At 39.1% G+C, this 12866-nt stretch overlaps 2 protein-coding genes across 2 annotated transcripts; both read left to right on the forward strand.

Moving 5' to 3' along the window:
* The first annotated feature begins 293 nt into the window (after positions 1 to 293).
* On the forward strand, positions 294 to 1021 carry LOC6563723. The gene is made up of 4 exons (XM_001990133.3): positions 294 to 350; positions 409 to 588; positions 672 to 926; positions 998 to 1021. The coding sequence occupies exons 1-4, from the start codon at positions 294 to 296 to the stop codon at positions 1019 to 1021; spliced, it is 516 nt and encodes a 171-aa protein (XP_001990169.3).
* A 2589-nt stretch (positions 1022 to 3610) lies between these two features.
* LOC6563722 (E3 ubiquitin-protein ligase RNF185) lies at positions 3611 to 4334 on the forward strand. The gene is made up of 2 exons (XM_001990132.2): positions 3611 to 3681; positions 3739 to 4334. Exons 1-2 carry the CDS (start codon positions 3627 to 3629, stop codon positions 4266 to 4268), a joined length of 585 nt encoding a protein of 194 aa, XP_001990168.2. The 5' UTR covers positions 3611 to 3626; the 3' UTR covers positions 4269 to 4334.
* Positions 4335 to 12866: the final 8532 nt, after the last annotated feature.

Raw genomic sequence — 12866 nt, forward strand, 5'->3', positions numbered from 1 at the left:
CAAAACATTTGATGCATTATCCGGCTTGGTAAATATAAATACAAATGTTCCTCATATATAGCAAGAGCTGCTTCGCTAATTTCTACTTTGGCTCCCGTTCCAGAAATGCTTATGTAATCACGATTTTATATGTATAATATTATCAAATATATCGCTTTTCAAGATTGACATTCGTGTTGATATTTATTCACATTTTTAATTTTTAGACTCATTGCTTTGTATTTTAGCTCATTTAAATTGTGTGTTTTAAATCCATAGCTTTATTTCTTTTTGTTTTTAGTTACTTCGCCAATATGTTTCACTTTCTATCCAAGAAAGAAAGTTTAGCTGTTTTACTCTTTTCAACAGCGGTACGTATAAGCTGCCAGTTAAAACTCAATAGTCAGTCCTAAGCAATACCATTGACAGCTAATTTGCGTACTGAATGCATCGGTGTTTGGCAATACTATGCCCACCACTTCGTGCTATGTGCAGTTGACTCAGCAATCGGTCAGCATCGGCACTGCCTACATTTGCATCCTGTATGCCGCGAGCACTTGGGTCTATCATTCGAACTACTCGGAGCCCAGGCAGCACATGCGCTATGTGGTGGGTTAACTGTATACTAAGTATACCCTGTTTTGTACTTTTTAAATTTAAATGGTAATCAAAATGTTTCGAGTCCACTCCAGCTTTTGGCAATGCTGATGATCATGATATTGGCCAACCTTGTATCCTTCATTTTGCTCATTAGAAGGCAATTTTTCTGCCCATTGAATGAAGCCATAAAAATGGCAGATCTCTTTAGCCCCTTCGGCTGGATATGCAACTTTGTGGCGATTGGTGCAGTGCTGCTAACTATTCTGCTTCTGACAGTCGCCTTTATAGTTGTCGCTATGACTGCAATTACGAAGAGAAAGCTGTCTGCCCGAGCAGACGGCGGAGCCGTAACATTATTTTTTTTAATATTTTATTATTAAAAATAATATTAAAGTTTTTTTTCTGTCATTTTTCCCAGTCAGCTAGCGGGATTGCGGATTAAATTTGCCTCTTCAGGCAGTTGCAAGCATTTTTTGTAATAATAATAATAATATAAACATTACACTCGTGGCGCAGACAATGACACCCAGACTGCACCTGTGCTTCTCTTTTTCTTAGGTGATAAAAGAACAAGTAAAATATATGACAGGCACTCGGTGCACCAGGTAAGTCAGGTAAGTCAGGTGAGGCAGCTCAAGAGTCTGGAAGTCACCGTGATGTCATTCCCCAGCCGTCTGCTGCAACTTTGCAGATGATGCACATATGAGTGTGCTTGCCTATGTGTATGTGTGTGTGTGTGTGTGTGTGTGGCTGTTTCTTGCATATTGTGTTTCGTATTTTGTGTTTTGCATAATGAAGCAGGCAGACAGTGCAATTTACAGAGCCAGACAAACAAAGTTAAGCAATAGAACAACAACTTAAAGACAGCCCCGAAACTTGCCATGCGGAAAAGTTAAATTCAAGTTAGTTACAGATAGGCAGCAGGCAGGGGTGTTAGGCGTTGACCAATTACAGCAGGCTAAGGGATGGGAGTCGGCCATCAAAAGTGACATTTGGCAGCAGCGGGGCTTACAGTAAAATTTCCAGTTAAGTTATTGCCGCGCCGTTGCCAGAAGCAACACTGGAAACTCACTCGAAAGTAATTTCAAATTTAATTGCGTATAATTTAGAACGACGAAATGCTTGCGTGCGTTTAATTAACTGAAAAATAAAAAAATACAAAATAAAACAAACAACGGAAAGAAGCAAAAATGCGTAGTGTCAGTGAATTGGAAATGAGCAACAGCAGCAACAAAAACATCAGCTGCAAAATGTTTAATGTTAAATGCCAACTAATTAAATTTCGGGCATGCCATGACACTCGATTCGGATCTGGCATTGGAGTCCAATGAAGGCTCATGGACTCCGAATTTATTGTTGCATTTAATGACTGGCCCATGCGGTTGTCCTTGTTATTGTTATTGTTCTTTTTGCTCTCTGGCTTAGTGCTCAACACTTTTATTGTGTATACGCAGTGTATTATGAGTCAAGTGCTATTTGTATGCAAATACCGAGCTTTAGACTGGCATCGTCTGCACCACTAAAATGATCCACAGCCACAAAACGAACCACTGTGTATGTGGAGCCATCAAATGTTAAATGAGGCCAATAAAAACTAGTCAGTCGACACTCACGCAACTCTTGAAGTTGAGTCCATCCACCTGGTCAGAGTGAATATCACAGCAGGCAACATTAATAAAATGGCAATGAAAGAATGACCTCTGAATTGATAACATTTTTTATTATGCTCCGCACATTAACACATTATTATAATAATATATCATTATACTTTTTTTTATATATACCAAATTGTGCTTGTTTTTATTTTATTCAAAAATACAATTATGAATATATTTTTAAATCAAATAATATGTAAAAGGCTGTCTTTTTAAATATATACTTCTTCCGAAAAAAAATAAAACGACGTATCAAAGTCACAAAAATAGTTTAAGCAATATAAACAATAATTTAAATATGTAATTATGCAATAAATATTATTAAATATTATCAAATTATTAAATGAAATCTCTGATAGAAAATATACATATACTTTATTTATGTATATGCCTATATTAAGTTATTGAAAACAATTGCAATTGAATTGAAAACGACTCGCAGAAACACTTTTTTTAAGGCTTCATTTTATTTGCTGTTAAAGCTGGTAAATATATTTTTATTGTATTGATTGTATTGTATTTTTTTCATTTATTAATATGGGTCAATTGGGAGCTGTACCATGGATTGTCAGTGTTATTTCTTACTTTAATTTTATCTCTTGACTTAATTTGCTGTTAAAATTTGTATTTTAAATATGTATAACGATATGGGTCAATTGGGAAAGGCGCCATGGATCATCAATGTTAACGATTTGACAATGCGACAACCACGACAATTCAATGTGCAGACACGCACACACATACACACACACACACACACACATACACACACACACACACACACAATTGACAATCGCATCGTGTAAATTTGAGTTGCAATGCAAAAGATCAAATACAGCTACAGCGACAACGACAGCGACAGATGAGAATGCAAAATGAATCTGTGGCATTTGCCACAGCGGACGCATTGCACTGGTTCATTGTACGCATAAATTATGCAGCCATATGTCAGAGAGTGTCGAGTCCGTTTTGTTGCCTCAGACTTTTTGTTTGTCTGCCAGTTTTGGCGGACTCCGACGGCGACTGTCAAGTGCCCTAACGTAGGATGCTATTTATGAGCCGGCCGAAACTGTAAAACGGGCAGCAGGCAGTAAAAGCTCGCGTCTAATTGCCGCTGGCATCAAGCCAAGGTTTTTTTTTGCCTTGCAATGGAGTTGAATTTAGTGTAACATGTGGCATGCATCAATCAAGCAGCTGCCAATCAGTGACAGGCGTTGTGAATGTGGCAGCTACCGATATAAATAATCGATATTTAACAATTGTTGCTGACTCTCGTCTCCAGATTTTCTCGTTTACTTCTAGAGTAAAAATTAATCTTAGTAGTTAATAATTTACTTTCAAATATAATTTCTTTACCCGTGGCGCTGTCAGTTGACGCGAACTGAATGCAACATGGAAAACACATTAAGAATATGTATTAAAATTTATGTTGCGACAGCAAATGCAAGTAAGTTGAGTGGTCGACAAGGGAAAACCAATTCTATTGACTGAAATCCAACTGTAGGTGACAATCTGAATAGCTTATTGCATAAAATAGCAGTTCGGCGTCGAGTCCAATATCTGCTGTCTCGGTTTAAGTGCAACTTGTGCCATGGCTATATCCAGGGCGGGGTCATAACGATCTGTGGCCATTTGTTCTGCTGGACCTGCCTGTGGGCGAAAATTCACAGTCATTTGATGACGCAGTGTCCACGCTGCATGGATCGCCTGATCCTGCACGAGGACATCATGCCGGTGTTTTGTGATGGCCCCAATCCAGAGCCAGCCGATGGCAACGTGATCGCCCAACCTGGCAATGTGCCACGCCCATCTGGTATCTATCTGTCTCCCGGCGGGTTTCCGAATTGGTTTGAGGTGAGATCCTTTGAAGATGTCGCCTATTTTGAGGGCGGAAAGCGGAGTATATTGTTAACCCTGAAGCGTATGAATAGTGATTTTCCAAAGCTGTCGAAAGTGATCAGCTTCTTGCTGGGGCTGCAGGTCGGCTCTGTTTTTGTAATGTTTTTCCTATGGTTATACATGCAATCCTTGTAATATCCTTGGTATAGGTTTGATTTGTTTTTGTGTCTGTGAACAAACTTCAATAAATTCCAATCCCTAAACAATGGCTTCAGGTTGCACATCAACTTCGTCTTTAAGAATTTGCTTAGCTCAAGCCCAAAAATCCCTTCGCCTCGCTCTCCTTACTGTTCAAGTGTAAATATAGAAACAATTCATGAGCCAACTGGTAAAAGCAAAATCAAAGTTCCTGCAAGAAATAACAACAAGAAAGTTTTTACCAGCTGAAGTAATAAATTCATCGGCCAGTTAAGTTAATCTAAGCTCTTGAAGGAACTTTGATAGAAAATAGAGTGAAATTTTAGTTTAACTGCGCTGATTTAATTCATTAACTATTTCATTGAACTTTAGTCAAAAAGTTCAGCATAAGTAATTCATATATTCGTTACTTGAAAACGGCAATCGTTTGATAAATAAAGTACACTTACTTTTAATTAAGCAGTTTCTGACTGACGCAGGTATGTAATTAGACGATTATCCTTTCGGTTGGTTGTTGCAGCTAACAAATGATGAAAGACTTTTTACATAACTCGGCATTTAAATATGATTGCTCTGTGGCAACTCAATCAATTTGCTGCAAGCATCAGCATCTTGCTGGGTTGACTGCAATTTCATGTGCTCCCTGAACGATATTTATCATTAATTAAGAAAAACCATAAAATCGTTTTTGAGGCGTACAGTGCTACGTGCAGACTGCAGGATGGTACAGCCTGTGAGTGGGTCTTATTGCAGATTAAATGCCATTCACAGCCACATCCAAAAGGCATTATAAATGAGAGCTTTACCGTGTCTGTTGACTTTGCTCTTCGCCTCTGATTGACGACTTTTAAATTCCATGAAGCTATCGGACCTTAAGACTCCACATCCAAATACGAATTAAATTGACGCAAGCCTGATGGATTTAATATTAAGCGTAATAAATTTGAGTATTTCTAGATTATTCAAGGGCCGTGCGAATTTTACTCACTCAAATTCCTACATGAATCATCATGTACATTTGCCATATTCATATGAAGCAAGCAATTTCTGATTTCTAAATACCGAAATTGAGCAAAACTTTCATATTTATGCAGTCCATGCGAAAAAGAATCAGTAATTGCAGATTTATGCTCAGGTGCTGCAATCAGTTCATCAGAGGCAGCCAAAGCAGTTGCAGCAGTAGTCATTAAAATCTTCCGCCGGTTGCACAACAAAGCGCCTGCAAATTATTTGCCAGGTGTGGTGCAGAGGTTCACTTGGGGTATGTGCGGGAATTCGCTTCCGTTACTCGTATGTTTGCCAACTTTTAAGTGCAAAGTTACAGTAGCTTTGACAGGCATGGGCCAACAAGATGCAGTTTGGCAACGTGACGTATGCGTAATTACAGTTAACGCTGCTACTTGTGGCTGATGAGGGAGAGATGCGGAAATTTACAACAAATACACCATTCGCCATCTTGCCACATTCTAAAACATGTGGAATTATGCACTATTCTGTCTTCTCAACTGTATATATTTTCATTTCAATTAAAACATCTGTCGCCAGTTTGCACATAGCCGACAGACTGACGGACGGATGGGCGGGCGGACGGACGTTGGCCAATGCCATAGCTACAACGGTAAATGTGGCCTCTATTCATTACATAATTACAGTTGTGTTTGCATTCCGGCAAGCGACCGCCAGGGACGGTAAACTGAGGTACCTCTAATGATGGGCCATTGTCTGTGATATCTGTGCAACTATTGAATGGCAGAGAGGAGTGTAATTAAATCACATAATGCTTAAACTCTATTGACCAATGACTAATTTAATTTAGAACTGACATTATTATAGTAGAATAATGTAACTTGGAAAAATGTATAACATTTCCCGCTAATTTATTTAATATTTGATGGAATATATATTGCTTAGTTTAAATTTTTATCGAATACAATTAATAAAATGCTGAAAAGTATTTTTGTTAAGCTCTTTGAATTCCTTTTTTTTTATAGGCAATATATTTATCTGTATATTTATTTATATATATATTTATATATATATATGTATATTGGCATTTGGAGAGACAGTCAGAACTTACAGCTGCTGCATGCTTGCCTTGCATCCTTGTCCCATGTCGCTTTGTCCTGCACTGTCACATTTGTGCAAATGGCATGCACTATGCACGCTTCCGTTTCCGGTTTTTGGCCATTTGCAGGCGTTGCAATTGTCGCTTGTTGCTGTTCTTGCTGCTATGTTACTGTGTGGGTGTTATAGTCTAGCGCACATGGCGTATACGTTATGTATAACTAATGGATTCTCCAGTATATTGTTTAATTTATCAAGCATGAATTATTTATGTATACTATGTTGAAACTTGAGCTCTGAGCTTGCACTGCTGCTGTTAAATATATATTCGAAATCAAATTTATAGACCTTTGAGTTGCGGTTGCTGTTCTCGTTGCTGTTCCAACTGCTATTTTATATTTGGCAATGATAAATGGTATTATACTGGTAGCAGTAGAAATATTAGTGGCTACGATCAAGTTCTATCGACTCGTTGAAGGCTTGCTTGCTGCACTTTCAATTAAATTGCGTTATGCAGGTGTTAAGTGCTTTAATTTAGATTTACGTTACCCGATGAATTTGCACATGTGAATATGTTGCACGAACATAAAACAAATGTGGCTAACGAGCAGCCGCAAGAGTTTATAAACTTTCAGCTTGATAATTGCTATGGCAAAAGGCGAACCAGCAAAAGTTGTGTAAGTTCAAATGGCAAAAAAACGAGGTATGAGCAGGTGAGAAGAAGGCACAGACGAGCGAGCAGTGTCGACACAATGCACGTCTGAGCAAGAAAGTACAAAAGAACTGAACCACAATGCATACCACACTCACATACACTCAAACCCATCTAACGAGTTGCGACTGAGCATATCATTCATAACATGCAACCTGGGCACAGCACCAAGTTCCCAGCTCCTTGCTCCCAGCTCTCAACTAACGGGCAATAGTTTGGGGCACGGGATACTGACACCTTAGCGTGGCTAGCAGGCTCACTTAAAGCCATATTGTGTATAGATAACGTGTCTATTCAGACGAAAACTGATATGACGACAAGAACAGATGCAAAAGCATAAGCCAGTAGCAACAACAACACTTTGAGGCAGCGTCATGGCGACGACAATGACGTCGACTCATATTCTTGTAAGCACTAGTTGAGTAACAAGTTGGCTCAAATACGGAAGTTAACAAAAGGGAAAAAAAATATAAAAAAATTCTGTTGCACACTTTTGAGTGGAGAGGAGGATAGCAGCCAAGGGGCAGCACGTAGCATAGTGGAAGTTAGTGCAACTTGACGCTTATCGCTGTAAAAGTTTTTGCCACTTGCCAGAGTTTTGGCCAACGCTGACAGCGGATTGCAGCTTTAAAAATGCGCTGTTTTATTCATAAATGTGATTTGGCAAGCAGATACGCTCGATAACCAACTCGAATGTTGCAAATGTTGCTTCAATTGTCAGTGGCACTAATGACAGGGCCAAGAAGCGTAAAGTCAAAAGCCAGCTGCCGCCAAGCTCAATTAGCTGCCACTCAGCTCTCATCGCATTATCCAATTAAAGCTACCGGCGAGACACGATGAGGGGCAATGAAAACCCGTATACGGATTTCCAAATGCAATCGCAACCGCAGGGAGATTGCCAACGTGGAGTTTGGCCAGAAAGTCATTGCTGTCATTTACAGCATGCTTTAGTCGAGCCAATGAATACCCCAACTAGACGTCAGACAATGGCAGCCACTCAGAGAGACAGGGAGACAGCGAGACAGACAGTTGATATCCTGTGTCAGACAATTGGGGGCTCCCAAAATGGGAAAGATAAACGGCACTTAATACCACATACACATTAGAGATATGCTTATATCTGCATAGCCAAACAAACATGAGAGAATGATCAGAATTGTTTTTTCTTTCAATTAATTTTTACGTGGAACTGCTTAAATATTCTCGAAAAATGCAAAAGAATATCAACAACATAACAGAAATAAAAACAAATTTCTTACACGCGCCACTTATTAGACTCTTGCAGCTACTAACGAGGAGTTTATTTTTGAATACCGCATTTCTGAATAGACACCTAAGGCTTTTATGTAAATACATATATATTTTTGTGTTTTCTGCTGTAGGTTGAAAAACCTGCTGTTTTACACATGTTTCTGCTATTTTCTCTTTAACTGAACACCTCAACACACTTAATACAAAATTTCACTTGACCTTTGGCTAACGAGGTTTTTTAAAATTTGCCAGGTCAATGTTTTTGTGTTGTTGGCATTCAAATCACGCTGCCAATGTCTGGGCCATTGTCTTCTATTTGAAACTCCTCAGGGTGTCTCGAAGAGCTATTTAACTTTTAATCCTACAAAAATGGTAGTCGTTCCACTCACCATGTCTACAACGCAATGTGTAAAAAAATGTTTATAATGGGAACAAAAAAATCTATATATATATATATAGACGACAAAATGAAAGGCAAGTGCAGTCCAATAAGAAAACAGCAGACAATCGACAGTATGTCTGGCAAACTGTCTGATTGTCTGTCTGTCAAGTCCCATCGATGGCTGAAAGCATTTCATTATATTTTCCATTTCACATTTTGTCTCTCCAGGGACATGGTGACGCTGGTGCCTTGGAAAATTGTTGAGCACTTATTGTTGTAGTTGTTGTTGGCTAAAAGCGTTGCAAATCTGCGCGTAATTGTGTAGAGTTCCTTGACGGGCATTGCCATTTGCAAACAAAATTGTATAATAATTTATTTTAATTGGCAAAAGACTAAAACCGTCAGCAAACAATCAAATGGCTGCAAATTTCGTCTCACTCGCTAGCGAACTGGGTATGAAACACCGTAGCTCTGATGTGGTTTTCATTAGTTTAATTGTAACAATTGGATGGAGGCGGATGTATTCCATGCGTTCCATGGCTTAGTCGTTGGCTGAATGCCCCAACCCTCAGTGATTAGCCTTACCTTTGGGCTCTGGCCAAAAGGTTGCCAACACACAGAAGCCCACACGAAACGATGCGTGACAGTGTTAAATTGTAAGTCATGTAAGACATGTCTGTGTGTGTGTGTGTGTGTGTGTGTGTGTGTGTGTGTGGCGTGCGTGTGTGGCGCTTTTAATTAGAGGCAACTAAAGAGGCTAGACCCTTCACAGCTAATGCACACACATTAACATATGAAGAGCAACTGAAAATGGCAAACGGTTAGGCCCAAAGGCTCTGATACTTATGTTTGTTCAAGCTGACTAACAAACTTGGCCAAATTAGCCAAAGGCGCACTTTCAACTGGAATTTGCAACTTGTACCTTATACAAAATTAAGACAGCAGCCAGTGGCTTAAACAAACTATTCAGGCCAAGAACTTAAGGGCCCTTAGGACGTATTTTACAGTTAAACTGTACATTGGTTAAGTTTCATGTATGCAGAATATGAGCTCAAAGACGCTGCTTGCCAGCGAACCTCAACCTGAGATCGAATTGGCAAAACTTGGCCATAAACAAATATTGTTTATACTAGTACATAGCTTAAGTTTAATATTGACCCATTTAACTTTCTAACATTGATAACAAAGTAAGCAAGCAAAAACAACTGAGAAGCAGCTCTAATGAAAAACAAAACTTGATGAAACTAAAATCCCAAAAGTTGCTCCTTCCATTAGCAATTGACAGCCAACTCCTTACAAGTTTCAAATGACTTTAATAATCTTTCCCAATACATATTTGGTTTATTTATTTTTGATTATTTGATTAATTTATTTTTTATTATTGAAAGCAGCTCTGATTTTGTTTGCATTTTGCACAAAACGCATACGCCCTGTGGCGCTCGTAAAGTGGACTTCAAACCCTTCCCATTACAATCGAATGGAATGAATTAAATTCAGAACAGGCATATGCCACTTATACAACTTAGTATATACATACGTACATCTATAACATATGCACCCCGCACTGGGCACGCCTTCCTCTTCTACATTTCCATAATTTTATGCACCCCTGAAAATTAATTTTCGACAGTTTCAAGCTATGCCAAGGGGGAAATGTTTTCACAGATGGCCAATCTGTAACTCTCTGTCTCTCTCTCTCCCTCTCTCTCCCTCTCTCTATCTCTCTTATTATTTTTATACGATTCTAATTTTTCGGGTGTTGTTTAAGTGACCCTGCTCTGGGATCTGCCAACAATTTGCAGTTGCGAATTGAGAAATCAGGTGCTTGAATCGTTTGTGGTTTATTGTTCGAATTTCTTGATTTATACATATGTTAATAGCCAGTGCTAGCACAAATTTGTAGATAAATGATTTTTTAATAATACAACATAAAATATTTATTATTTATTTATTTTGCACAGTAGCGTTCAGCTTGTAGATTGTATACAAAGTTGGTGCCATAATCTACAAAAATTTGCCATTAAAAATAACAAACGTTGACAGGAGCACGTTTTGTGTGTGTTTGATTGTTTATTTACTCGTGTGTGTATTTGCTACGTATTTATTTTGTCATACGTGCGCAGCAACAAATATTTACAATTATTTATCATATATATACATATATACATATATTTAAAGGCAACATTCTACGGCATCTCAAACTGTTTGTTTGTGTTCGTTGTTCGCACGCCCAGCTCCGTGGTGAGTATTTGTAAATATAAAAGTGTAAATAAATCTGTTAAAATCTCTGTCTGCAATTCATATGTATCTAGATTATTTTATGCTGTATAAATACATTTGCATTTACGAGTACATTTGGCACAACGAGCTCAGATGAGAACACATGGCAAATTGATTACTTACGACTCATTTTGTTTGCTGCTCGTTATCAAAATTTATTTCACTTTAGCTTTTGCCATATAAATAAAGATAAGAGGCGAGTGTGTATGTAACAGGGCTTCCCTGATGTTGTTTGGTATGTACATTGTATTAGATTGGGGGTGTTGGTTAAACAGATTCAAATGTTTAATTTTATTTGCAAATATAATATTTGCATTTATTTTTATTTTTAGATTATAGTAAAATATTTGTGAATACATTGTATTGTTAAAAAACCGAAAAACGAAATTTCCCAAAAAATCATGACACTAGGGCTTGCCGCATGCCACATAAATAGATTTGGTACTGAAGTGTGCTATTCACGCCTCTTTTGTGACGACTTCTTGTTGGGCAACTCACCACCTGATTTGGCTGGCCTGATGCAATTACTACTGGTGTTTGGTGGCTCCATGTCCGAGGTGTGCGAGGTGCTTTCCACTCAGAGGGACGCATTGCGTGCGCTGCGCCATTAATTGCAATGCTGTAAACACTTTTCTGTGGACCCCCCTTGTAAGCACACTTTGTAGTTGAATTTCAATTGCAAAACACACGCAATGCGTTGGGGAGTAGGGAGTGGGGAAGGATGAAATGGGGTGTTTGGGAGTTAGGCGCAACAAATTAGTTCACAAGTTCTTTTTTTGTGTGCTGCTGCGACCCAAAAGTAAATGCTACAACACGCCCCAAAATGCGGCCCTCAACGATGGGTCTTCCGGGGTGGCTTGCTGGGTTTGGTTGGGTTTCGTTTTGGGCCATCGCATGCGTTGCTTGCAAAAATGATTTAATGGCCATAATGTTAGCTGAATGGTTAATTCACTTACGTTTATGGCCAGCCTCAGTCTGAGACCCATCCTTGAACTCGAACTGTTATTCTGCTTTCCACAGGACTCTCCAGGGAGCTATCGTCGCAACATATGTCTGACAGCGAGCAATGCTGCACTGAGGTTGCCTCGCCCGATGCGGTTCGCATGTGTAATTATTGTTTAGATTTTATTCGTACTCAGGCTTGTATGTGGGGCACTGTTGTATCCTGCTTTAATGTGTTTATAACGTATGAGTAATGGCAGTCGTTTGTGGTTCCACAGGGGGGAGGTGTGTGTGTGCTGTGTAGTGTTGTGTTGGGTGTGTTGCAGGTTGATTTGAGGCTCTTGTGTTTTTAATTAGATGTGAAAGCCTCGGCCGGCTGCTCTAGATGAACGAGCGAATGTCATCAATCTCAAGAGGCATCTGTTACTTGGCCACGCCCCTTAGCAGTTCATTTATTATGCGTTCAAGTCGTCGACCCTCCTTATACTATATATTTGTGCACAACTATAGCTGCCTGTCTTATTCGCAGTTCTGAATTTAAAAGTTCACGCATGTGTACGGCGGCGGCAATAAAAACTTTTTCATTAGTGCGACGCATTAGGGCTAAAAGCCAGCATCAACATGGACAACAAGCGTGGGCAGGACTTTTCCAAGGGTGGCAGCTGCTATCAGAGACCCCCGAGTAGGACCCAAACTCTTGTCAAAAAAAAAAATAAATTTTAAAGTCAAAGCTAAAAGCAGTGAACAACAGTGACAATTGACAAGGCCTACAACAGTGTGTGTGTGTGTGTGTGTGTGTGTGTATCTGTCCTGTCTTATTGTTGCTGTAAATGTTGATGTACTAAACGCGATCTGAATGACAAATCTTACATAAATACTTTATGGGGGAGCTACGTGAGCCGAGAAGAGCTGCACAAAAATCTTGAAACCCGGACAACATTTGAAATGTATTTCTTTCATTGCG

The sequence above is a fragment of the Drosophila grimshawi genome, unplaced genomic scaffold (assembly GCF_018153295.1).
Source record: "Drosophila grimshawi isolate 15287-2541.00 unplaced genomic scaffold, ASM1815329v1 contig_311, whole genome shotgun sequence".
NCBI lineage: Eukaryota > Metazoa > Arthropoda > Insecta > Diptera > Drosophilidae > Drosophila > Drosophila grimshawi.